This window comes from Oryza sativa, chromosome 5, assembly GCF_034140825.1.
Source record: "Oryza sativa Japonica Group chromosome 5, ASM3414082v1".
NCBI classification, from domain to species: domain Eukaryota; kingdom Viridiplantae; phylum Streptophyta; class Magnoliopsida; order Poales; family Poaceae; genus Oryza; species Oryza sativa.
In genome coordinates, this window is record NC_089039.1 from 898,845 (window position 1) to 925,000 (window position 26,156).

Here is a 26,156-nt window from a genome sequence, read left to right on the forward strand (position 1 = left end):
ACTGTAACTTACATTTAACTATAGTGTAACTTGTACGTAAGTTTCACGTAATTTTGAATCGTTAGATCTATTATAAGATTTGTTTTGGTGAGGAAGAAAAAAAATCACAACACACACATATGTGAAAGAATTTGTTCCCACAACCTCTATTTTACCGAAATAACATGTTATGGAGAGATTTTTGAAAGTTACATACAAGTTACATTATAGTTACAGTGTAATTATATGCAAGTTACAGTGTAATTACACTACGATTGTACTGTAATTACATATGTCAAATTTTTAGGGGAAAATTTGTCGACAAATATATAGCAAAATTGAATAGAGTAGGGTTAATTGGATGAATACCACTATTATAAAGGTGTCATTTTATAAAAATGCCATTCCTATTTTTGTCTATTTGTATTTATGTCATCCGAATACGTATAAAGTTGGAACCATGACATTTCCATCAAGTTTTTAAATTAGTTGTGTGTGGTTATGATTAAGAATTTTTATGGTACGATATAATGATAGCATATACTGCTAGTATAAATGATCCAACGGTATGAATCGATTTGGTTTCCCATTTAAATAGATTTTAGGTTTGTATTATAAAATTTAGAGGGGTAAAATTGCCTGGGTGTCCCTGGGTGTGCCCCTGGCTCACGCCGTCCGTCGCCCGTCCGCAAGGCATGCCCATGGAGGGAGGCGCGACCCCCACGAGGGGAACGCGCGCCTCCACACCCTTTACCTGAGGAGCAGCTCATGGTCCCCGTCTCCCCCACCTCCTCCCTCTATATTTTTCCCTTCTTGCTCCTCTTGCCTCGGCCGCAGTCGGAATGTGAGTTCCAAGATATGTCATTGTTAAGTGTGAGTTCCATAAAATGTCATCGTACAAGCAACTTTGTCCCAATAATGTGAGTTCTATGAAATGTCATCGTACAAGCAACTTTGTCCCAAAAATACCATCACCGTTAGGGTTCTATTAGCAACCCTCTGTTAAGTGCTATAGGATGAACAGTGTATTTAACAGCGCGGGATAGACGGAACCGTAACAGCAATGGCATTTCTAGGATAAAATCACTTGTATGATGATATTTTATAGAACTCGCACTTGTCGATGTCATTTTTTGGAATTGGGCGCTTGTCAAAAGCATTTCTTATATTTTCTTTTTTTTAAAAAAAATCAAAGATAGGCCAAAGCCCTCTCTCATTTCCATGATGAGAAACGTCAGGTTTAGCACTACAGGTTCAACAGAGAAAGAAAACAACGCCAACACAGCAGGGAAGGGTGAGATGAGATCTAGCGCCAACCCACTTGGTCAGCTCCAAGCCTCCCCCTGCAGCAACTACCACTACAAACTATCGATCAACATTACTCAGGGGACTCAACACATGGTCCCAGCTCCCAGGAGTCTCAAAAGAACTTCAGCATGAACCTTTTCTCCACGTTTTCTCACATTTTCGATCCTCTTGAACTTCATTTGTCAGCTTCAACCCCATCAGTCAGTCCTCCAGCCCGCTCCTATCATGTCGCTGTCCATACTTCGAGTTGTATACTTCACCGACCACCCGTTTCAGCAGTTGCGTTCCCAACAGAGTTCTTCTTTGTATTTCTTCCGACTTCTGCAACACACCCCCAAGACATAAGCAAAGAACAAACAAAATGTATCACTTCAGCTGGATATTTTGGCAACTCATTCTGAAAACAGGCTTTATTTCTGGCCTTCCAAATAGCCCAGATGACAGTCACAATTCCCACCATCACCATCCTTTGTCTCTTTATCAAATCTCCCCAAGCCCCCAAACAAATGGTCAAACACTGTAAATTGCTTTCAGATTAATAAAGGCACATTTCACCACATTCCAAACAAAACGAGCTAGCAATGGCCATAAACATATACTATAAAATTTGACAATCTGACGGCTATGCACACACACACAACCTTGCAAGGTATAGTAAAAAAAAATAGCATACCACAATTACTAGCTCAGATATTAGGGCACATATAAAATTTCAACTATATTATGACATATAATAGCATACCACGACTGCCGGTACCTCACCTCCAGATGTTCTACCTCCTCTGCTTCTGGGTCCAATGGAACCATTGCCACGACGTGGTCTTCAGGAATCAGTCCTTCCGTTGGAAATGCACCAACGAGCTGCGTTGATGAGGCAGGCCTATGGGCTGATCGACTACCTAGAAAGGACAGAATGGTGATTTCAGTTTGTAAAAATATGTTTTCTTCCCCCTCAACAATCTAACTGAACTGTAAAACTCCCTGTACTACCCTGAACTCGTTGCGATGATATGAATACATATACAGGTGGGGAACTCTACACTTCAGCGAATTGTTAAAAGAAAGAAAGAAAACCCTTTGTGGATTTCAAGTCGGATGCCTGTTTCCCAGAAAACAAGAAGTATGCATCTCCCAAAGAAGAAAAGAAAGAACAAAAAGACTTACATTTATTTTTTTGCCTTTCTTCTCCAGCTTGAGATTCACATTTCCTGTTCTTCTCCAGATTCAGGTTCAGGTCAAGTTGGCGCAGCTTCCTTCATATAAGAATCAATGATCCATACACGTAACGTACATGGGACCGCGACGGGAGATCTCCCTCCAACTCCCGCCGTTGCTTGCTACTCCGCAAAAGAAAAGAGAAGCTTCACACTCACACAACCAGCTTGAACTCCCTCCAACTCACTGCAGGCAAATTGCTAAGCCGCTAGGGATCCATTCCTGGTTGAAGAAATGCCTGCCTCTGCCTGCTCCCAAATATCAAATCGGCTGGCTCTCCTAGTCCTAATACGATGGAGTGGGGGCTCTTTGGCACCATCAGCAGGAGGCATCGAGCTCGACCATCGCCGCCGACCGATCGACCGGCGGCGGCGGCGGCGGCGGAGTGGGGAAAAGATAACTGACCGACGAAGACGAAGAGAGAAGAAATGGAGGAGAAGAACTCGCGGGCCGACCATTTGGGCCGGAACAGTGGGCCTTTACTCGATCAGGCCCAATAATCCGTATAAAAGAAGAGAGGCAATAAGCCCAAGGAATCAAACGTTGTCTCCTCGCGCCTCTCCCACGGCCTCCTCCTCCTCCTCCTTCCCCCACCCAGGCGCACCCACGCTCTGCCCTGCCGCCATGGACGCGGAGCCGAGCTTCCCCCACGCAGCCGACGGAGACGACGACGAGGTTTACTCAGGATCTACGACCATGTCTCCGCTCTCCCTCACCTCCCCCCGCGCCGGATCAGGCTCCGGTGGCGCCCACGATGATTCGTCCTCTCCGACCACCTGGCATGGCCTCTCCGACGCCGACGCCATTGCGCCGCCTACCTCCACCCACCTCCTGGATGCCGGCGGTTCTCTTTTTGTATTTCCGTTATTCTTGGCTTCTTCTTCTTCCTCCTCCTCCTCCTCTCATTTCTTGATTTCTTGGGCTCCTTTTCTTTCTTGGCATCTTCTTCCCGGTTCTTGATTTCTACTTCCAGTTCTTGATTTCTTGGCATCTCCTCTTCTTTCAGGGATCGCCCGTCTCGGACAGGTGGTTCATGTTTGGGGACGCACGCCAGGCGCGGTGCCCGGCGCTCCTGGCAGGTGCGTGCGCGGTTGTGCTCGACGCCACGCGCCCTGACGGCTTCGCCATGGTCGGTCCCGAGGGAGACGTCTTCGCCGTCAGCAGCGACATCGGTGGTGCTGGGTCTGATCCGGCCGGCGGCGCACGGGAGATATCCTGGCGCGTTGCCCTCTTCATAGACCCCAACGCCGCCGGCGTTCTCCCCTTGCCAGACGGGCCCTACCTCGTCCACAGCACGAGGAGAGGGGGTCGCTGGCGCGTGTTCGTCCGCACCTCCCCCGACGAGGCCTCCGGCGTGCGCGTCTACGTCGTTGGGACACGTTCCCGGGAAGACTTGGCTGACTCTTTGCACATCGCCGTCGACACCACGGACGACGGCGGAGAGGACGGATTGGCCCGTACGTGGCGCGTCATGGTGGAGTCGGGGCTGGACGGGGACACAGGCTCTTGGCGTACCACCGTCCACACCGGCGGCAGAGCCACAGCGACGGCCTCGGTAAGAAATCTCTTTTTTCTTGCCAAGCAGTCTGGGCAGCCAATCGTTCATGCAAGAATCTAAAATTTTGTTAAGGAGACAAGCAGTTTCATAGTTCTTAGGAACTCCAGTTCTTTAACAAGTGCTTTCAATCATGAGTAGTAGTTTGCAATGCGAATGCCCAAGTGTAAAAAAGAAAAAATGGAACAACTTATTAGCAGTAGTAGTTTGCAATGCGTATACCCAAGTGTAAAAAAAAAGAACAACTTATTAGCTCCAGCACTATATGCTATACAACGCTATGTTGGAGAGAAGTCAAAAACGATGGTTTCTTAATACAAAACTGGAATTCACTAATACAGTTTAATTTCTGCAGCACGAGCACGTCTCCAGACCCATCTCTGGCGTCATACGCAGCAGCTCGTCCAGCTCCCATTCCCGATCCCGATCATCGGAGGGCAGCAGCAGCGGCCAGCATCAGCGCCAGAGCAGGTGGGACCAGCCACCACCGCCTCCTTGTTGCTCCGGCTGTGGCACCACCCACCGCGTGGAGTGGGTCATGACGTGCTGCCACAGGCTGCTGTGCGTCGGCTGCGCGGAGGTCAATCCATGCGGATGCCCAGAGTGGCAGAACAGGCGGGGGTTCGCCGTTCCCATACTGCCTCAGCTTGCGCTTGAGGAGGAATGCGTGGTCGAGGGAGCCATCGTTCCACAGCTGCCGAGGTGGCAGATCTTCTACGCCAGGCGCACCGGATCGGAGGTATACCACGCCTTCTTCCGAGTGCAGGACGTCATCCACGACAGAGGCAGCGTGCTCTGCCAGCTCTTTTTCTACGAGATGGACGGGGATAGCAGACGTTGGCACCAGGTCCGCTTTGAGATAGTGGAACTTCCATCTCGATACACATGGATGAGATTTCCTCCCATGACCGAGGAGGATACACTGGCTTTTGAGTTCTTGGTTATACAGTACAGGCACCGCCGTCGTCAGTAGTCCGTTCGTATGTCACGCTCTGCCCTGCACATAGTGTCAATCTGTGTGTCTGTCCTGATTTTCTGACTCCATTTTATCCCATGTCTATAGTATATAGAACTGAGCCTTGAGATATGGTAGTATGCATGATTGCATCCTCAGTTTCCACCGAATAGTTATGGTGGTGCTAGATTCTATTCTGTCCATGCCATCTTTTCTTTACAACTTTGTAAATCATCATCCAGAGCAGTTGAACCAGAACTATGTGTGTTGCTTGCTCGAGACAAATCGGATATGAAGATACTATGCCTTGCTTTTTCTGAAGTTACATGAATCTCGTTCACAGGTAGCATGTTTTTCTTGCCAGCTTGGATGATAGATTCATAGATCTCCCCTTTTTCTGCTTTGTTTTTCAAAATGGTGATCTACTATTGACATGGTCACTTCCAGATTCATTAGTGCCTCAGTGGGTGCATTCAATAAATATTTCCGAATGGGCAGGTTACAAATTGGTGTAGATTGTTTCCTTCCCTGTAATTTTGCACTGTTGGTATCTGAGGTCTGGAGAAACTACGACCTAGAAAATTTCCTCAATGAGACAGCTCTTGAATCTTCTTTACAGTGAATCCCTGCCTTCCAACCATAATACCTGCCTTCTGTACATTATCATGATTGTAGTTTGTTTCTGATGAAATCTTGTGGGTGGTTACTTTTGCTGCATCTCTGGCTCCTTTGGTACATTAAACAACCCGTCATGTTCAACACCCATGCTAGAGCAGTTGTCTTGCTCAAACAATTTGGAGTACAGCAATCCACTGTGACCAAGGATGTGCCCTGAGAATCCTGGAAATGCACCACTGTTCTCCTGAAGGATTTTAGGGAAAACATCCTTTTTGGAGTACAGTAACTCAAGTGCCTCACTAAACTCCTTAGAATTCCTATGGGCTTCATCTGCGGAAAGACGCTTTGCATGTGGATCCAAGAACTTATGCCTCACAAATTACAAATCATCCTTGTCACTCCTGGGAAAAGCCTACTCGTTCCCTGACTGCAACCCCATGCACATATCATTATTTTCCATCTCCGTGACCTCGAAAACATCCTTAGTCCTGGGAGATGGTCAGCACTGCTGCTACATGGTTGATCCTCAGATGAAGCATCATAGACTTGATCACTTCTAGATAAGTGCCGCTGCATGTTGCACAGAATGTCACTTTGGCATTGGTCAAGAGCTTTATTGGGCTGAGGCACAATGTCAAGTCCCAAGAGTCAGGCAACAATACCAGGTGAACAATGTGTGAACTCCAACTGTTGTGGTACTCTCCCCTTGGCAGATGGTGTATTTGCAGGAACCAGATTTCTTTTGCTAGAGAAACCCTGCAAAACACGGAAAGGAAACAGACAATTAGCCTCAGTCGGGAGCTCATCAAGCAAATGGTTTTCCTGCAGTAATGCAGCATTGTTTTGTTGCCTCTTTTTTTTTTTTTGGGGGGGGGGGGGAATAATTTTGTTGGCTCTTTTAGACCCTCGATTGATTTCAAAGGCGAACTGTTGTAAGGAAGTAAACATCGGGACAATGAGGACGCACGGTGAATCTTAGCAACATTATTTGCTACTAAAAAAAATCTGAAACTTGAGAATGCAATTAAGCCTACTGGAACAGAGCTAGCAGAAGCACAGGTAAATCAAATCATACACCATACATAGCTGAAAGCTCGAATACATGACATGTAAACTAAACAGTGTCAATAACATGGTCGAAACCACCGGATCCTCCTCCTCCTCCCTAGCTGACACGCCCTTGGGTTCGGGGTGGGGGGGTGAATCACCAGAACCCAAGCGAGCCCCAGAACCAGTGAACAACTCGCACCTCGGCGCGACGGAGCAGGCGAAGACAGGGGGGGGGGGGGGGCTTCGGGCGACGGTGCCTCGCCGCGGGTCGCGAGCCACCGGTGGCGCCGCCGCCTTTTCCTCTCGAGGCTTCGCGGCGCAGGCCTTCTGTTCTGCCCTTCTCTCTCTGTCTCCACTGACTGGTGGGGGCAGTCGGGGTGGTGGGTCCCCCCATGAGAATGGGCGGTGGTGCGCTGGATTTTTTTGCACGCGACGCGGGTAGATAGACTCAACTGCGTGTTGTCAGTCAATGTGGAGTCGAGAGGGCTGCCGCCTGCCGGTGGTGGGGTTGAGTTGGGGAGGGAGGCCATATGATATGATACTCTACTTCTGATTGAGATCCTTCTATCTTAAGACAGTAGTTTCTGTTAGATCAAATATTACAAATATTACATAGAGATTAAATATGGATGAAAAAAACCAATTACACCGTTTACATGTAAATTGTGAGACAAACTTTTTAAACCTAATTACGCTATGATTTAACAATATGATGCTACAATAAACATTTGCTAATGATAGATTAATTAGACTTAATAAATTTGTCTCACAGTTTACCGGCGGAATAAGTAATTTGTCTTATTATTAGTCTACATTTAATACTTCAAATGCGTGTCCGTATAATTAAAAAAAAATTGGCACACGAACTAACACACAGCCTAAGTCTTGTGGTTTTAGAGTCAATGATATGTAAGTTCATAACAAAGAGGGTCCACATGTCAGTGACTCAAAGTCATGTGACTCAAGTTAGAGGATCTCAATCCCTATTACTCCACTTCATGAGGGAAATGAGAAATAGTATGAGTGTGTTTAGTTCACGCTAAAATTGGAAGTTTGGTTGAAATTAGAACGATGTGACGGAAAAGTTAGAAGTTTGTGTGTGTATGAAATTTTTGATGTGATGGAAAAGTTAGAAGTTGGAAGTTTGGAAGTGTGGCCGTTCCAAACTGTTTCTTCAAACTTGCAACTTTTCCATCACATCAAAACTTTTCTACACACATAAACTTCCAACTTTTCCGTCACATCATTCCAATTTCAACCAAACTTTCAATTTTGGCATGAACTAAACACAGCCTAAACTCGGCTGAAACCATACTTAGAATTGTAATCCTATCTTTCTATATAGTTAAGGCCCACAAAATTCTAAAACTCAACATATAAAGATGCCATATCATCCAAAAACAATTATTACATCTCAAATCTCATGCAAGCATGATAATTTATTAAGTTCAAGAACTTTATAAGACTTGGTACATGGTGGGTCCTGCCGAGCTTAGTCAACTATTATTAGATATGTGGTATCTATAACCAAGACACATCCCACATAATTCATACGATATTCCATCACTTCTTGTAATATCCTATATGGCTATACAGTTCATCCTCACTCAAATTTTAGACCTTTAAAATTCCAAGCATGTTAAATCATCATTCCACATAATTCTCAAAATATTTCAATACATCTCTCCATCCTTTTATATAATATCTATATGCATATACAATTCATTCTCAATTAGTTAATGTTATTTCACTATTCTCTCATTAAGTTATATTATCTCAATTATTTGTATCCCTCAAATGATTAATCTATAGTTGGAATTATCGTCCTCCTTTTCTTCTCTCATAAAGCCACATCATACAACTTTTACATATCAAAAATGATTTAGCAATCCCGTATTTATAAACAAAACTAAATCTAATATAAATATGCAAATAGTATCAACTAAATTTGGGCAGCCATCGTGGCCAAATCCTTGAAAAATACATTGAAACGACGATCGCTGTCGTCGTGGTACTCGACGGGCACCTCTCGCTTGACCACCGTGTTGCCGCGGCGTCCCGTGTTCACAAAAAGCATCCTCTCGCCGCCGGCGCCCGGGTGAAGGTCGGCGATGCATTCGTCGTGGAGGCCAACGCTGAGCAGCAGGCGAGCCTCGCGGCAGTCATTCGGCACATCGACGAACTCCTGCATGCGGAACACGCGCTCGACGGCGTTCCGGCCGGCGTCGTAGGCGAACACCTCGTGGCGCCCCGTGGCGAGCAGGATCCTGCCTCCGGCGGTGCAGAGCGGCACGATCACGCGCTCCTCCATCAGCTCGTCGCTCACCTCTCGCGGCAGCCTATTCAGGTAGATGGAGCAACGCACCGACCACGACGGCGACGGCGACGCCGAGGGCTCGCTGCACGTGAACAGCCCGTAGACGCCGCCGGCGCCGCGGTAGTCGAAGACGGCGCACAGCGAGCCGTCGAGGTTGGCGAGGTGGCACATTCGGGAGGACAGCCGCGGCGGCACGTACACCGACCCGAACTGCTCGGCGCCGATGGAGAACGATAGGATTCGCCGGATCTGCTCGTCGCCGGGGGCGGCTGGCTGGAGCAGCCAGTAGAGGTAGCCGTTGACGAACACCGGCGGCATGGCTGGGAGGATGCTGGCCGCGGACGCCGGCACTCTCCCGGCGCAGGGGCGCCACCCGCCGGGCTTTCCCAGGGTGTACACCTCGCAGGCGTGCTCCCCGTTGCGTCTCTTGAAGAGCCTGACCACCTTGTGCTCGTCGGTCGCCGTGTCGAAGCCGAGCCCGGTGGTCGAGAGCTCGAAGGGGCGCCATGGCGTCATCGACGGGAGATAACTCGTGGTGCCACGGGGTAACCATGCTAGCGGATCAGGGTGCGCCTTCGCGGCCGGCTGGCACGGCGGCAGCGCGACGTGATCGCCGGTGGAGAGGTTGAGGAGGTAATACCGCGGCGCGCGGCCGTCGGAGACGAGGGTGAGGCCCCTGCACGGCGTGGGCGACATGACGGCGTGCTTGGCGCTGAAGTAGTCGATGGTTAGGAGCTCGCGTGCGGCGGCCGGCGGCTCGCAGCCGCGGAGCGAGCAGGCGTAGAAGGTGGTGGTGTTGCGGTGGTCCGGCGGCGCGAAGAAGAGCAGCTCCGGGTGGCGCGCGGCGGCGGCCCTGGCGCGGTGGGCGAGGATGAAGTGGTCGGTGGTGAGGGCGGCGTTCCAGTCGCGGGAGACGGCGCGGAGGCGGACGGCGGCGGCGATGGGGAGGCGCGTGAGGATCTCGTCGACGAGGAGGTGGTCGGGAGAGGTGGAGGTCGGCGGCGAGCGGCGTAGCCTCTTGGCGTCTGGCGGAGAAGAGTCGTCGGACGCCATTTGTGATTAGTTTTTGATTAATGCATACACACGTGCACCATCATCAACCAGATAATGCATAGTATATGCCTATATAGAGAGATCGCGCGGGGTTAATCGAATCGGATAATGACAGCGGCGACCTTGTAGGATTCGGAATCGTCCTCATGCAGATCGGCCATGACGTTGCTTTGGATGCGGAGGCGTCAGATGCGGTAGGACGCTTCGGAGCCGACGGGGGCCGTGCGAAAGCCCATGCGGCCCACCTCTCTCTGCCTCACGCGGTCCGAGCACCCATGGCCCAGGGCCCAGCAACAAACAGAAGGCCCGCGGATAATAGAATAGGGTTTATTGGATCTACTAAGGCCTCATATAGTTCGCGAATAGAAAAATTTTGGGGTCACATCGAACGTTTGATCGAATGTCAGAAGAAGTTTTCGGATACGAATGAAAAAACTAATTTCATAATTCGCTTGGAAACCGCAAGACAATTTTATTAAGCCTAATTAATCCGTCATTAGCACATGTGGGTTACTGTAACTCTTATGGCTAATCATGCCCTAATTAGGCTCAAAAGATTTGTCTCGCAATTTACATGCAAACTGTGCAACTAGTTTTTCATTTTATCTATATTTAATGCTCCATGCATGTGTCTAAAGATTCAATGTAATGTTTTTGGGGGAAAAATTTTGGGAAGTAAACAAGGCCTAAATGTGCTGTTTTATAAAAATGTCATTACTATTTTTGTCTATCTGTATTCATGCCATCCGAATACGTATAAAATGAAAATCATGCCATTTCTGTCAAGTTTTGAATTTTGTTATGTTTGGTTATGATTGAGAACTTTTATGGTACGATATACTTGTAGCATTATATCATGTAATGCTGATATAAATGATCTAATGGTATGAATCGATGTGGTTTTCCATTTAAATATATCGTAAGTTTGTAGTATAAAATTTAAAGGGGTAAAATTGTCTTTCTTTGTTATTTAGTGAGGTCGTTTTTGTTAAAAAATAAAGCAGTTAATGTAGATCAAACAAATCCGATACCATTGTGGAGGTTATACGAATGTGTTAACCTAACAAACATTCAAAATAAAGCGGTTATTACTTATTAGTAGTCATTGTTTGCTTAATGTATATCTACCATATCTACCATCGGATAAGAAGGGATTCGTTCAAATACCATTATTTAGATGGGCTTCGCTAGAATACCACCCCTAACTACGACATCTTTGCCAAAATAGCATTCCGGACAAAAATACCTCTATTTCTTCTTCCTCCTCCCTTTTGTGCTTGAAGAGGTTGCTGGTGGCCACCGGGGCGAGGTTGTCGCCGGCCAATGAGTCGGGGTGGGCCAGCGGCTGAGATGACGTAAGCGACGTCACACACGAGACGCATCCTGGGTGCTGCCCCCTCTCCCGACACGAGCGACGGTGGCCATGGACGGCGCGAGCAGGCACAGACACGACCACCGTCGCCGCGCGGAGCGAGCGTGTGGCGGGGATCGTGGTAGGATGAGCTTGATGGAGATGGGAGTTGGTGCGGATGTCCTTGTCGCCCTGGGACCATGCCGACGAGTGCTTGCACCATCACTTCATCCTCCCGGCGTGCTCGCGTGGCGGCGCCGCCGGAGCTGCTCACCACACCCTGATGGCGCCGCCATCGTTCTTTTCTGGAGTTGGAAGAGGCAGAGGTAAGGGTATTTCTGTCCACGATGGTATTTTGACTAAGATGCACTAGTTGACGATGGTATTATAGTGAAACCCAATTAAACAATGGTATTCGAGCGAATCCCATCCTATGCAATGGTAGATATGTAATTTTCTCAATGCAAACACACTTGCAGCATCAAGCAACTATTCAGAGAGAGAGAGAGCGCTCTTAGTTAAATTTACTGCTGATGTGAATGTTTTTAGCCCGCAGCCGGTTACTCTAAGGATTCAAATTAGTATCATATTATCTTTTTTTAAAAAGAAAGTTTTCAAATAATCAAAATTTCGGAGAGTATTCTATAGAGTCCCTATTCTATACCGTAGGCTTTGTGTGTTTCCTCCTCGGGTGTTGGGGGCCCTCACGAGCCAGAAAGAGGTGGGCCGCCCGCCGCATGGGCTTTCGCGCCTCCCCGTGCTCACCTTTTCCAACTCCAACCCCCACCACCCACACATCCCCACCAACTCTCCCCCCTCCACAGTCACTGACAAACATACCCGACTTTCCCCTATGGCCCACCCGCAGTGACCTGTGTCTATTCACCCCCACGTATCAAAAGCCTCCGAACCCACCGCCCCAGCCTTGCGGGTCCCACCACACTTTGAACTTTGAATTGCTTCCTCAATCCTCATCAGTGGAGAGAGAGACGAGCAAAGCAGAGCAGAGAGAGAGAAGGCCTGCGCCGGCGAAGCCTCGAGAGGAAAAGGATGCTGCGCGGCGGCGGCACCACCGGTGGCTCGCGACCCGCGGCGAAGCACCACCGCCGCTCGAGGCCGCCGTCTTCGCCGGCTCCGTCGTCGCGGCGAGGTGAGGAGTTGTTGACCGATTCGTGCGTGCTCGCTTCCGGTTTTTTTTTTTTTTCTGTTCGACTGAGCAAACTGGTTTCGCCATTGCCCTTGGTGATCGATTCAGCGGCACGGACGGCAACCACCTCACCGGAGTCGAAGGGCGCGACGGCGTTGCAGGATCCGGTGGTTTCCTCCATGGAAGAGACCTCTGTAAGCACACCATTTTTCATTTGAGTTTTACCTTCCCACTGTGCTGCGTGTTGTTGCCGTAAGCTTACTATGAGTAGTACGTGCTAATGTCGGCGAGCGAGTATGGCGTATGCTTTGATTCGTTTGATTTGCCTGTACTTTTGAGTAGCTCTGTTTCAGCAAGCTTAACGGCATTCTCAAGATTCAGATATTTTTATATCGCATCCTGTTGCTGAAATTCACTGTTGAGTCTCTCATTGTCCCCTAATGTTTACTTGATCGTACCAGTTCACTTTTGAATTCAAACGAGGGTCTAAAAGAGCTAAGAAAACGATGCTGCCTGAAGAATCACATAAAGGGAAAAATGATTCCACGAAGGTACAGGCTACTGCACTGTCCACATGTGCATTACTGCAGGAAATTTCGTTTCTTGCTGAGCTCCTGCCTAAGGCTAATGCGTTGTGTCCTCTCTATGTTCTGCAGGGTTTCTCTAACAAAAGAAATCTGGTTCCTGCAAAGACACCATCTGCAAAGGAAAGACCGGAGCAAGTGGAGTTCACACATTGTTCACCTGGTATTGTTGCCAGGCTCATGGGACTTGACACCGTGCCTCGCCCCAAGAAAGCTCTTGACCGGTGCCAAAGTGACATTCAGTGCAATATGCAGCGGGTCCTATCTGGAGGTGATCAAGTCTATGATGCTTCATCTGAGGATCAACCATGTAGCAGCAGTGCTGATGATCTTCCTGAACTCAAGGATGTTTTCGAGGTCACTGAGATGGAGAATAAGGAGACGTGCATTGGGTTGCAATCAGGGAACGAGGAGCCATGTCCCAGGAGTGATAAGGATGATTTGGAATTTGTGAGGCAGAAATTCTTGGATGCGAAGCGCCTTTCCACCGATGAATCCCATAGGAATTCTAAGGAGTTTGCTGAAGCACTTGAGATATTGTACTCCAAAAAAGATGCCTTCCTTGAAATCCTTCAGGAGAACAGTGGTGCATTGCCAGGATTCTCAGGGCACATCTTTGGTCACAATGGATTACAATACTCCAAATTGTTTGAGCAAGAGAACTGTTCTCGCATGGGTGTTGAACGTGACGAGTTTTTTAATGTACCAAAGGAGTTGGAAAATCCTATTCCTAGTAGTCGTCTCAACGAAACTTATGGTGTACCACTGGATTCTTTGCCACCAAAAGGGAGCAAGAGTAAAGGTTCAAGCCGTCGTTCCCAAATTGTTGTTCTGAAACCAAATCTTCAGAGGAAAAGTTTTACACCTGTCCTATCAAGTGAAACATCGCATTTTGGTGAAATGAGCACTAACAACTGTTCAAGGCCCCAACACCATTGTATGCATAGGGGGCGAGTCACGCACTCTGCACCACTTAACAATGATCAAGTTTTACAACCAAAACGAGACACACCTGGACTGAGGGGTGCAATAGAAACCCCTAAAATAGGTTCCAGAAGGAAATCGTCTGAGAGAGAGTGTCAGCTTGCAATTGGCAGTGGAAGGGCAACAGATACTCCTAGTTCTTTTGAAGATAACCTACCAATTTACCCACCCAATCATTCTGTTGGATCATCAGTCTGCAGAAAGGCCAAAAAGCACCTCTCGGAACGATGGCAGATGGCCTATCAATCTGATGAAGAAATCTCAATGCCTAAAGATACCATAACATTAGGGGAGATGCTTGAGATGACCGATAGAGATGCGACAAAAGTAATCACCCACAAGATTTCATCAGAAACCAATTACAATCATGATAATGTGCAGAAGGCACCAGCCTGTCCTGTTGGTATCAGTAGTAAAGATGGTTGGAAGACAGGGATTTATTGTAAAGATAATTCAAGATCTGGCACATCGAGGAATTTTTCTAGGTCGAAGTCTCTACCGACCTCAGCTACCAACAATGCAAAATTACCGTGCAGGAAACAATCTGCACCAATTTGTAACCTGCCCATTCTGAAAGATCTATTGAATGCACCAACTGATGAATCTGGAAGTGAACATGTCAGGAATAGATCATCTTTTAGAAAAACAAAGCAGAGAAGTGGGAAGGCTATCATCCATGCAGGAAAGGAAAACATGCTACCTGTGAAAGAGATTCATGTAACTTCAGAGAAAGCAAGACATAGTATCTGCATTTCCGATTTGTCTCGAGCAAGCAACACACATAGTGAACATCCTGATGGTGTTATGAGTAATGAGGATCACCAAACATCTGGTTCTACTGCTCTAGATGATGATTTACAAAGTTCTAAAGAAAGGATGGGGTGGACAGAGCTGAAACTAACACCACCATTACCAGTGACAAAAGAAGACACATCGATTCATAATCAGGACAACATAGTGTTGAAGGTATGCCGCAACAATATTCGTTTTATGATTTTTCACATTGTTTTTCTTGTTAACTTGTCAGCAGATACAATCATACAAATAATCAGCATGAAAAATTAACAGAATTCCTATAAATAGAAAATGATTTTTTAAGGAAATTGGCATTAAGAACTGATCCCCAGTTTTCCAAGTGTGAGGAAGTAAGTGGGTGGGTGGAGGTTGACACTGGACAGTTATCATGTTTTCATACTTCTAGGGTACCGAATGTTCTACTGGACTTTCATTTTGCTACTGTAGTTTATGGGCTAGTAAATTGCAATATCTTAACTTCATATAGTATGATATGGTATACATAGCTTTGAGTCATTTGTTGTTTAATTCTAATTATTAAAGTTACTAAATTTGGCTCCAGGACCAGGAGGGGAGAAACCAACAAGTGGAGATTGACATCGCTGAAGCTGAATCTCAAGCAATAGATTCTTCTCATATCATAAGCTTAGAAAATCACAAATGCTCAAATTCAACTGCTTCATTGCAACAAATTTGTGGACATGATACTGCATATTCTGGAATTTTTAAAGGCGTCAGTGACGGTATTCAAGGTATGTGTATCAAAAACTCATTCTACTTTTCTGCACTCCAATATTATCACATTGTTCATGTTATTCATGTTTGTCTCTTCCCATAAATGTAGAACTTAGAATGCAACTTAAGATGCTGAAGATGGGTGACCAAGATGATACCTGTGGAGATGATATCTATATGTTGTCGAGTGATGAGTGCAGTGATACAGACAACTTGACCTATCAGCTGATGGAAGAGCAATTACCTGTATTTAAGGATGAGTACGACAGGGACTTCAGTTATACAAATGATATACTTGGTTCAGCATCTGATTTTCTAGTCTACCCAGAAGATTGGCAAGTGAGCCCAGATGTGTTTGTGTGGCTTGAAGACAAGTACAGCAAGCTGCTTCTATGGTCGAAATCGGACAGGAGACTTTTGTTTGACCTCATAAACTCCATCTTAGCTGATATGACTGCTCCAGGCAACAGTCTGTGTTCAAATATCATGGTGAAGTGTTGGTCTGAAATGGATCCAAGGAAGTTAGCTGAAAATGTTTGGCAAACAGTGCTCAATAGGAGGAATTATGAACCCTTTTCTTTGGATTGTGTTGAAGCTTTGCCATTGGACCATCATTCTGAAGTTGAAGCAATAGGAGCAGAGATTGTCAAGATGTTACATGATGATATTCTAGAGGAGTCTGTAGCTGAATTCATATCACAGTAGAGCTGCATCTCTGTCAGATGTACATAGCCTGCTGCAAATCACTGGTTTGCAAGAAGGTTTTACCATGTACTATTATGTGGGGGCTCCATTTAATTACATTTGATATGGAGCGTTTGTAAGCTGTGAAACCTATTGTACCTGGGAGCCCTGGACTAATTGTGCTACTACCAACTAACACTACTCTAGTAGAACATACTGATGTCAAATTTTCCAAGTTGGCATCACTACACATCCAAGAAAACCACTAGTATTTCTTGTTTCAATTACTAACAATTTAGTGGATCATCAGTCAGTGCGTATACAATACTGATAATTCTGGGGTTATCTCACTAGCTACTAATCAATGACATCTCAGCAGCATGCTTGGTTCACTCACCATTTGATCCATTTTGGTGAGAGATGAGAAGGCCAAATATTGATACATTGCGCATCAAAGAGTGATTGTTCAGTTATTTTTTGTCGTACGCGGAAAATAACTTCACAATACAATAACACCACTTTTTTTTTTACTGTATTATACATTCCTGGATCTTTCTTTCTTGTACTATTTGCATGGACGCCTGCAAAGCTGTCGACACGATGGTTAATTATTGAAACGAACAGATTAATTACTTAACTAAGCAGTGTAATTAATTAGCAGCAGCTAATACGTGTAACAAATCTTCTTGAACTCGTCGAGGTGAGTCTCGAACAAGGCCACGTAGGCATCGATGCCACCGTCGCCGGCGAAGGACGGCACGAGGAACACGGTGCCCTCCATCGGCAAGTACGACGGCGTGAAGTAGAACGGCCCGCCGCCGCCGCCGCCGCCGCCGAAGTCGAGCTCGTAGAAGTCGATGCCCAGCCAGCTGTCCACCTCGACGTCCGGGCACAGCACCGCCTGCGACTCGTCGGCGGTGGCGGCGAGCCCCTCGGCCTCGACGGCGCCGGACGACGCGAAGTCGACGAACGAGCGGAAGTAGGCGTCGTCGGCGCGCGCCACGGCGCGGCGGATCAGCTTGGCGGCGTGCTGCACGGGGCGGGACGCCAGCTCGCCGGCGGCGCACCGCGGGAACGCCCAGAGGACGAGGTTGCCGAAGTAGCCGCGCGGGACGGCCGGCCGCATGCGCGTCCGGCCGTTCACGGAGACGCGGAGCGTCGTGGCCTCGCCGGCGGCGAGGCCGCGCGCCAGAGGTGGCCGACCACGCTCTCGAACGTGCTGTACCCACGCCGCGACGGCGACGGCGACGACGACGCACGCGCCTTGACACCCGCCACGAACTCCTTGGTGAAGTGGACCTTGATCTTGTCGTGCGCCACCGTGGCGAGCTCGTCGTCGTCGTCCTCGACGGCGACGGCGCCGGCGTCGTGGTTCTTCTTCTTCTTCTTGGGCGCGTAGTACTCCGTGTCGCGGTGCGGGAACTGGACGAGCGGCGGGTGGCGCGGCGGGAACCGCGTGGCGCGGTCGCAGACGGGGAGCGGCGCCACGGGCAGCCGCCGCGACGCGAGGCCCCACGCCACGAGGAAGTTCCCGGCGGCCTGCCCGTAGGCGACGCGGTGGTGCGACGTGAACCCGATCACCAGCGAGCCGCAGGCGAACCGCGTGAGCTGCACGCGCACCAGCTCCCGGCCGGCGCGGCCGCCGCCTGCTCGGGTGCAGCCGCAGCAGCTCCGGCGACGGCCCGAACGGCATCACCGCCGCCAGCGGAGCGCTCACCGCGGCCTCCACGAACAGCGCCCCCCCCCTGTCGTTGAGCAGAACGGCGTCGCCGCCGTCGGCCAGCTCGCCCGCCCACTCCCGGTAGACGGCGAGCGTCTTGGCGAGGCCCAGCTCGAGCGCCGCGTTGGGCGGGGTGGGCGGCCGGAACGCGTAGATGACGGCCATGTACACGTCGTAGGTGACCCTGTCGAACACGCTGAGCGGCACGCTCTCGCCGGCCGGCGGCGGCGGCGGGCGCCGCCGCCGGCGTCGTAGAGCGGCTTGACGATCTTGGAGCTCTCGATCCTAACGTTCATGGCGGCGGGCGGCGTCGACGTACGTGTCAGCTGCGAGTTCGCGCATGAATTTGCGTGTATCGATTCGTGGGGTTGCTTTAAATTGTGTGGGCGTGTGATGCAGGTGTCGGCATCTAGCTAGGTGGAGAATAAAATCTGTGTGAGATGAGATTGACAGGTGTTCGTCCGATGTACTCCAAATCGGAGGAAACTCCAGATCGGACGTACGATTCCTTAAGAAAAAGGGACTGCCTAAAGTTTTCATTTTACACTTAGTGAAAAAAAGGTAATTAAAACATTTTAATTTCTTTTGAAACACAAAGAATACAAGTTAAAACATGTCACTATCACAATGAAATAATAAGTTTTTAAAGGTTAAAATATGTGTTCTTTTTTTTATAGAGTGGAGAGAGAGTGGCATGAGAAAGAGTAAGAGCAGATAGTGCCTAAATTTTATGGTACACAATAAAAACACACACTGAAATATGTTATGTTGGTACGATTTTGCTATATATTTATCGACAAATTTTTCCCTAAAAATTTGACAGATGTAATTACAGTACAATCGTAGTGTAATTACACTGTAACTTCTATGTAATCACACTATAACTATAGTGTAACTTGTATGTAACTTTCAAAAATCTCTCCATAACATGTTATTTCGGTAAAATGGAGGTCGTGGGAACAAATTCTTTCACATATGTGTGTGCTATGATTTGTTTTCTTCCTCACCAAAACAAATCGTGTAATAGATCTAACGATTCAAAATTATGTGAAACTTATATATAAGTTACATTGTAGTTACATGCAAGTTACAGTGTAATTACATATAAGTTACAGTGTAATTACACTACAATTGTACTATAATTACATCTGTCAAATTTTTGGGGAAAAATTTGTCGACAAATATATAGGTAGTCCCTCTTGTTATAAAGATGTAGTTATAATGAATATAATAATGTAATTGGATTATATATCGGATAAATAGTTTAAAAGAAAAAATATTTTGAAGATTGATAAATGTGTGTATGGATAAGATAGAGTAGGAAGAGATAGTACGGGTTGAAGGCCCATTATTTTTAGGCATCGGTTTCTAAAACGTTCTCCATGTCTTCCGGGAATATCCTACAGCTGCATGATGAGCATATGCTACTACCGGCAAAATTGTTATCTGCATCTCAAGAAGGTAAGATTAAGCCTTCTAAAAAAACAAAAATAAGGTAAGATTAAGCGGTCGTTAACAATTCGTTCATAATTTTGTTATTTTAATTTCATCCATCAATGCTGGTCACATTGTCGTGAGAGCTACTAGCTAGCTGAGAAAAACCAACGAAGGTTTTTGAATCGTACGAAAGATATATAAAGCTGTGATATATCCGAAATTGAACAGAGTAGATCAAACTGGTTTCCTTCATTCAAAAACTGGAGTATTCCAAGTTTCCAACTTGCAGTTAATTAGATCATATACAAGCATATACAGGTTTTTGAAGAAATCATGCATCCTGCTCATCGACTTAGCTTGCATGCATCAAACTGGAGCATTCCAGCTTGCAGTTAATTAGATCAGATTCGGAACCTTCTGTACTTTTTTAGGACTCCAACTAGCTAGCAGTTAATTATATCATACTTGAATTTTTCTGTTCTTCTTTAGGACGCTCATCAACGTGGTGAAGCACTCTGATCCTGAGGGTGAAATGGTAAACACAAATTCAAAAGCATATCTGAAACACCATTTCAGCTTATGTTGTACTCCCTCCCTTTCGAAATGTTTGATGCCGTTGACTTTTTAGCACATATTTGACCGTTCGTTTTATTCAAAAAATTTAAGTAATTATTAATTCTTTTTCTATCATTTGATTTATTGTTAAATATATTTTTATGTAGGCATATAATTTTACATATTTTACAAAAGTTTTTGAATAAAACGAACGGTCAAATATGTGCTAAAAAGTCAACGGTGTCAAACATTTCAAAACGGAGGGAGTACTATTTTACAACCTTTTCTTCATTGCTCCGTTTGACGCTTCAGAATCCGTATGGTTAATGCGATGCTCAGTTAGTTTTTTTTATCAATACATTCAGGTTTGTCTCCAACTAAGCATGGTGCAAGTATTTACGTCTAATATTCTTTTTATATGATGTTCTACTATCCATCGATGATGATGCGCATGGATATGCATGCCTCTCAGGTTAAATGTTTATAGGAGTAAACAGGTTTGCATGTATGCGATCCTTGGATGATTGTACTCGCATGTATATAAATGTGTTTTTTTACTGTGTTTCGCAAATGAAAGCATAATTCAGATTAATCAATACCCGGGTTTAATTTTTTGGTTTGGACCGATTTACCGAAATTTCTGAAATTTTGGTCTGAAATTTCCAAAATTTTGAACAAATGTTGATCAAATTTAAACAAAATATTACCAAATTCACAAAAAAATAATTTTTTTGGCCAAAATAATAGGGGGGGGGGGGTTCTGAAATGACCGAAATTTTAGAAATTTCATTCCGAAATTTGAACCCTGATCAATATAAGAATACATTTAGAAATATTTTAGGAAGGTTTGATCATTTAGGGGAGCTTTTTACTAGAGGCATATATAGGTATGTAGGGTTTATTTGGTTCTCTACCCTACCTATTCATTGGTAGCGCTAAAATCTAGATAAATTTTGGTACTACCAATTTTTTAAGTTGGGTAGAGTTCATTTTGGTTTGCTACCAATGTGTTTGATATTAGTGAAGAAAGGTTTAGAATGTTGCCAAAACAAGTATAGGCATTAATGCATTATCAATTCTTTAGCTCTAATCCAAACTTTTTTTTAACGAAGTTCTATTAATAGAGCAGGAAAAAAAATAAGATTACAATCCTGAAAGGTCGTAACCAGAAAAAGGAAAAAAATATACCACCACCCACACACCGACAACACCAACACACAGCCCCAGGAGAAGTCTATCACCGGACCGACCACCGCTAACCCAACAACAGAACATAGCCGAGATCGCTCAAAACCCAACCCTTACAATTGACACAACCACGCTCTATCCAAATCTTTGGGATTGAGGGAGAGAGGGTGGGAGAGAAGAATGTAACTGCTCTCCCCCCTGGACCCTCCGACGTGGCCAACTAGCGGAAGCTAGGACGCCGACACAAGAGAAAATGAATCTAGAGCGAGCTTGCACCTATTGCTTGGGAGGTTTTGGCAAGGGGGTGCCTAGACGAAGTCTCCAAGGAGAGGAGCGACAGATAAACCGCCGCTGCCGTCTGTCAAGGCCTCAAGAAGGCTAAGGCCTCAAGAACGGGCGGCACGACAATGTCTTCAAGAGGGGTAAAAACGTTCGAGAATGCCGTCATTGCCGGCCCGGCCAAGGCCGGGCTAGATTTTCACCTGCCGCTCACCGCCTGCAAGTCTATAGATGATGTCCCGATGCTCCACAAGTGACGACGCGTGGGCATCATTGCACCAGCGCCCCCACCAGTCACCATCAAGCCTCCGGTCTAATCTAAACTAATCACACTACTGTCAGGGTTATGGATACCACATACATAATAGTAGTTGACTAAATCTCGACAGGACCCACCACATACCATGTTTTATACGGAAACAACCTTTGGATATAGAAGGAGTTCTGGATAAGGAAAGATAAATAGATTTCTACATGGAAACGACAAGGACTACTCGGATTGTATCCATATTGGTTTCCCTAGTTCTATTTGGACAAGGGGACACCTATGGATATAAATACAAGGTCCCCTAGGAGGAGAGGGGAGGGAACAATAGATCAAGACACGAAACAATAGATCAACATACAAGCCAACATACGCCAAGACAAGACGCCGGATATCGACTTCAGAGATAAACATAGCTAGTCCCCTACGGTATCTACGGATACTGATAGGAGAGACATAGCGATGTCTTTGATCTTGCCGGATGCGGATTCGAGGAGGAAGGCTACCCTGTTGTCTACGAGTCAGCACTTCAAATCGCCAAGTCGACAACGGTTAGATAGGCTACCCCAAATATTGTACTGGTGTGATTATGATGCATAAGAGCAACGACCGGCTTCGACCAACAGGAGCAGGGTTATTACCTAACAATTCAGGAGCCCGAACCTGTATAAAATCCTTGTCACCATCTCTTTTATTACAATCTCGCATATATCCTAGTACCAACGATCCCCATACTATGCAAATACCGGAATTGCGATATCAAACGTTGACAACTACTATTTAATTAAGTTACCAAATAATTGATATGCCACATTTTGGCATCGCTCCAAAATGACCCGTAATATAATTAAGCTAGAAAATGACTGGACAATATTTCCGTGTCAATTTCCTTGATAGTCTGGGCTGTGTGCATCAATTTATGGGCTTATATATGAGCCAAAATTGCCGGAGGCCACAATCACATTCACATTAGCCTCCACTAATGTCCGTCCCGGATTGGGATCCTCCGACATGAAGTCAGAGGAACGTGATGACTGACATGTGGATATCACTGCTCGTATGCCCACCTATCAGTAACCACGTCTTGGGACAGTTCATGTAAGAGGAACCGCTTCCGTTTGTCCCATACTGCATAAATAAACAATGTAATGATGACGTGTATGTATGATCTCATCACGACTTCATCAGCGAATGTTTTTGCGCAAGATGAGGCATGCATTAATAAGATGATAATTAAGCATGATATCTATAGATTAAATTATCTTTTTCCAAGATGAGCACAAATTAATTAATTAATCTGTTTCCATTTATAAACCCAATCCATCGATGTAATCACTCAATGCGATGTGCTACAAATAGCCCGATTATTCCATCGTCCATCCTCATCAGTCAGCAGGAGAGATCGATCGATCAGCCATGGCCACCCGGATCTGGAGGAGAAACACTAGCCCGGCGCTGCTGCTGCTGCTGCTTCTGGCGGTGACGGCGGCGGCGGCGGAAGCGCGCCGTGCGGCCGTGGGCATGAGGCAGCTCAAGTCCGCTTCGTCCTCGTCGCAGCATGATGATCCTGCAACCTCCGACGACGAGGGGCCGGTCTTGTTTCCCTCCCTAACGGGGACGCTCCCGCCATCCCATCTCAGCGGCGGGAGCTCCGGTCGGGCTTCGCCGCTGCCGGTGGCTGGGTTGGCCGGCGGAGATGAGGAGGTCTCGTTTCCCGCCAAGCCACGGGGGGAGGTGCCGCCCTCCGGTCCTAGCAAGCCGCCGCCGGCAGTTGGGTTGGCCGACGACGACGAGGGGGTCTCGTTTCCCGCCAAGCCGCGGGGGAAAGTACCACCCTCCGGTCCTAGCAAGCCACCGCCATCGTCGTACCATTTGTTCTAGCGAAATTAATTAAACCCCTTTATACAATGGTGTTATTGTGTACTACTCAGAATCTTATTGTCTTCATCAACCATCATGTGTAATGCAGCGTAATTGGAAATAAACAAACATGATTAGTAGAATGTGTTTTTCTTCATTTTGTCTAATGTAATATTTCTTACGGGCTTTGCTATTTATCATGTAACTGAGATTGAGATCCATAGGCTAGGGAGTGGTCTTTAATCTACAGGCACTGACACTAATGGAGAGAGAGTGGCAAGAGAAAGAACTTCTTCTCCCACGACGTAGTGATGACGATGACTACACTTCAACAAATACAGGCATGAAAAGAGGGTTGGTGGAGTTAGAGAGAGATCACAGGGAGAGGAAGTTTGGCAGTGGGCAGTGGTTGTGAGAAGGCAATGGCAACACCTTGGTCGCAGGAGAGGAGGAGGTTTTGGGGTTGGGGGGGGGGGGGGGGTGGCGGTAGATCGATCTGATAGCATGAGTCCCGCCTCTCCTCCTCCATCTTCAACTGCTCATATAACCCGGAGGCGGAAGAAGGCTAGAGGACGACTAGGGTCGGTTGGCACTGTTTATACACGGAGGGTTTTTTTTTTTTTACGCTTCGGTTTATTGGCTCAAGCTTTTAAGTTAGACTTTGGCTTATATGATTTATAAGCCGGTAGATTTAAAATCCTAAGTTAAAGGTGGTGTTATATTTATATTTAAAATAAAGGAAAACAATTTCTCCAATCTAGCTTTTAACTTAATAGTGTAAAAGTGACTTATGGCTTTAAAAAAATCTAAATGAAAAAGGTTGCATATTTGTTTAGGCTTAGACTTTTTAACTCATGAGGTAGCTTATAAGTCTATACTCTATACAAAGAGAGTCTGAATAAGATAGAAATTTCATTTAGTTTATACAGGTTTAAATTTGTGTTGTTGTTTATACCAACAAAAATTTCCCTGGACATTTTTTTTTAAAAAAAGAAGAGTGGCAATGATCATTCAATTAGAAAAATATAACTCCTAATTTAGACTTAATTTAGTATAGCTATTTTCAAGATAAACTAATACACATGTATGTGCGAATGCATGATCGATCTTCCTAGCTAAAAAATAATTATTCTTCTTGAAAAAAATGATAATTCTTTTTTATATCGTTTGGTAGAAAGTTTGTGGTGGCACAATGGCAAAAGAGAAGATTGAGAGGAGAGAAAGAGAAAATTGGGAAGATACGAAAAACAATGTGTCATTAATGCATAACTAATTAAATATTAATTACTTTAAACTTGAAAAATGGATTAATATGATTTTTAAGCAACTTTTATATATATTGTTTTGGTAAAAAAAAAACACACCGTTTAGTGCGCGTGAAAAATATGACTCTTTTATTCTCTTCGTGTTGCTCTCAAGCAAGTTGTCGACGGGGGATACCCGTAGACCGAATATAGAGGGTATTGCGGTCCGTTGGTACGAGGATCTACGGAGTACAACATCGAGCAAACAAAAGACAAAGATTATACTAGTTCAGGCCCCTTGGTAGGTAATAGTCCTAATCCAGTTGATATGGGATTATATAATATAAACCACAGATTACAAAGGGAATAGCGGAACTCGATGATACTAACGAGACTGTAGTCGAGTTGGTCCGACTAGATCTCCTGGCGACTTGCTCCTGCGCGCTCTGGCTCCGTAGGCTGTGGTGGGTGTGTTGGCGGTGAGATTCGATGCCTTATGTCCTGCCCAAGGGACCCTTATATACCGCGGATCAGTTGATCTCCAAGTAGTACTCGGAAATAGCGGACCCCACACGATATGGTAAAGACCCAGTACTGTCCGAGTAGAACTCTTCCCATCTATAGATTCTGTTTCTATTTGTAGATTCTGTTTCTATCATATAATAGGCTTCCTTAACGTATACGGAAACTATCCGTATACGCGCGGGTATGCCGTATTAGTATACAACATACATCCAAGAGTAGAGGGTATATCTTATCCGTAACCTTGACACAAGTAGTTTTGATCAACAATAGTTTGATCGAAATATACGAGTTTGACTTATTGAAATCAAAACAGTTTTGATCTGCGCTAGATGGTATTCTCTTATCCTAAAATATAGCTGAATGCTACATTTAACCATATCTAGGAAAATATTTATTCTCACACATATCTAAAGGTAATTATATTTTGGGGCATAGCTGAATAAGTTAATTAAGGATAACAATTCAGCCCAATGTGGGTTAGTGCAAACTTATCCAGGTTCTAGAAGGCCTAACATACTGTAAAGATCAGGCTATAAACCAAAAATGGGGTAAAATGATTTCGATTTGGTTTGGTGCAAAATTAGCAAATAATAACAAGGTATTTAATAGTGTAGGATGAGATCCATATCAAGATATCTATTAATTGGATTTTTGGGAATATATTTACTAAGGTAATTAATCCCCTCCCCAAGTATTTTACACAATTAATTTGCTCCTAATCCTGCGTCATTTAACACCAAATCAAAATCCCCT

At 45.8% G+C, this 26,156-nt stretch overlaps 2 protein-coding genes, 1 long non-coding RNA gene, 1 other non-coding gene and 1 pseudogene across 4 annotated transcripts; 1 reads left to right on the forward strand and 4 right to left on the reverse strand.

Moving 5' to 3' along the window:
- Nucleotides 1-1,175: 1,175 nt before the first annotated feature.
- On the reverse strand, nt 1,176-2,911 carry LOC9268262 (uncharacterized). The gene is made up of 3 exons (XR_001545892.3): nt 2,452-2,911; nt 2,050-2,186; nt 1,176-1,608 (listed from the first exon to the last, which is right to left on the reverse strand). It is a non-coding gene; the product is annotated as an uncharacterized lncRNA (long non-coding RNA).
- Nucleotides 2,912-4,214: 1,303 nt separating this feature from the next.
- LOC9269892 (uncharacterized) lies at nt 4,215-7,044 on the reverse strand. Its single transcript, XR_010741689.1, has 3 exons — nt 6,880-7,044; nt 6,293-6,386; nt 4,215-6,200 (listed from the first exon to the last, which is right to left on the reverse strand). It is a non-coding gene; the product is annotated as an uncharacterized protein (transcript).
- Nucleotides 7,045-8,506: 1,462 nt separating this feature from the next.
- Nucleotides 8,507-10,196, reverse strand: LOC4337624 (putative F-box protein At2g02030). Its single transcript, XM_015783637.3, has one exon. The coding sequence runs from the start codon at nt 10,048-10,050 to the stop codon at nt 8,623-8,625; it is 1,428 nt and encodes a 475-aa protein (XP_015639123.1). The 5' UTR covers nt 10,051-10,196; the 3' UTR covers nt 8,507-8,622.
- Nucleotides 10,197-12,385: 2,189 nt separating this feature from the next.
- LOC4337625 (uncharacterized) lies at nt 12,386-16,614 on the forward strand. The gene is made up of 6 exons (XM_015782833.3): nt 12,386-12,551; nt 12,657-12,742; nt 13,010-13,099; nt 13,205-15,082; nt 15,474-15,663; nt 15,756-16,614. The coding sequence occupies exons 1-6, from the start codon at nt 12,452-12,454 to the stop codon at nt 16,349-16,351; spliced, it is 2,940 nt and encodes a 979-aa protein (XP_015638319.1). The 5' UTR covers nt 12,386-12,451; the 3' UTR covers nt 16,352-16,614.
- A 324-nt stretch (nt 16,615-16,938) lies between these two features.
- Nucleotides 16,939-18,439, reverse strand: LOC107277206 (agmatine coumaroyltransferase-2-like; annotated as a pseudogene).
- Between the last annotated feature and the right edge of the window lie 7,717 nt (nt 18,440-26,156).

What these genes read in the sequence shown, in the direction of transcription:
- LOC4337625 (XM_015782833.3), top strand. Translation starts at nt 12,452, where the DNA reads ATGCTGCGCGGCGGCGGCACCACCGGTGGCTCGCGACCCGCGGCGAAG. An exon ending in GGAAAAATGATTCCACGAAG is followed by an intron (nt 13,100 to 13,204) that starts GTACAGGCTACT and finishes TATGTTCTGCAG; the next exon opens with GGTTTCTCTAACAAAAGAAA. An exon ending in CGTCAGTGACGGTATTCAAG is followed by an intron (nt 15,664 to 15,755) that starts GTATGTGTATCA and finishes CCATAAATGTAG; the next exon opens with AACTTAGAATGCAACTTAAG.
- LOC4337624 (XM_015783637.3), bottom strand. Translation starts at nt 10,050, where the DNA reads ATGGCGTCCGACGACTCTTCTCCGCCAGACGCCAAGAGGCTACGCCGC.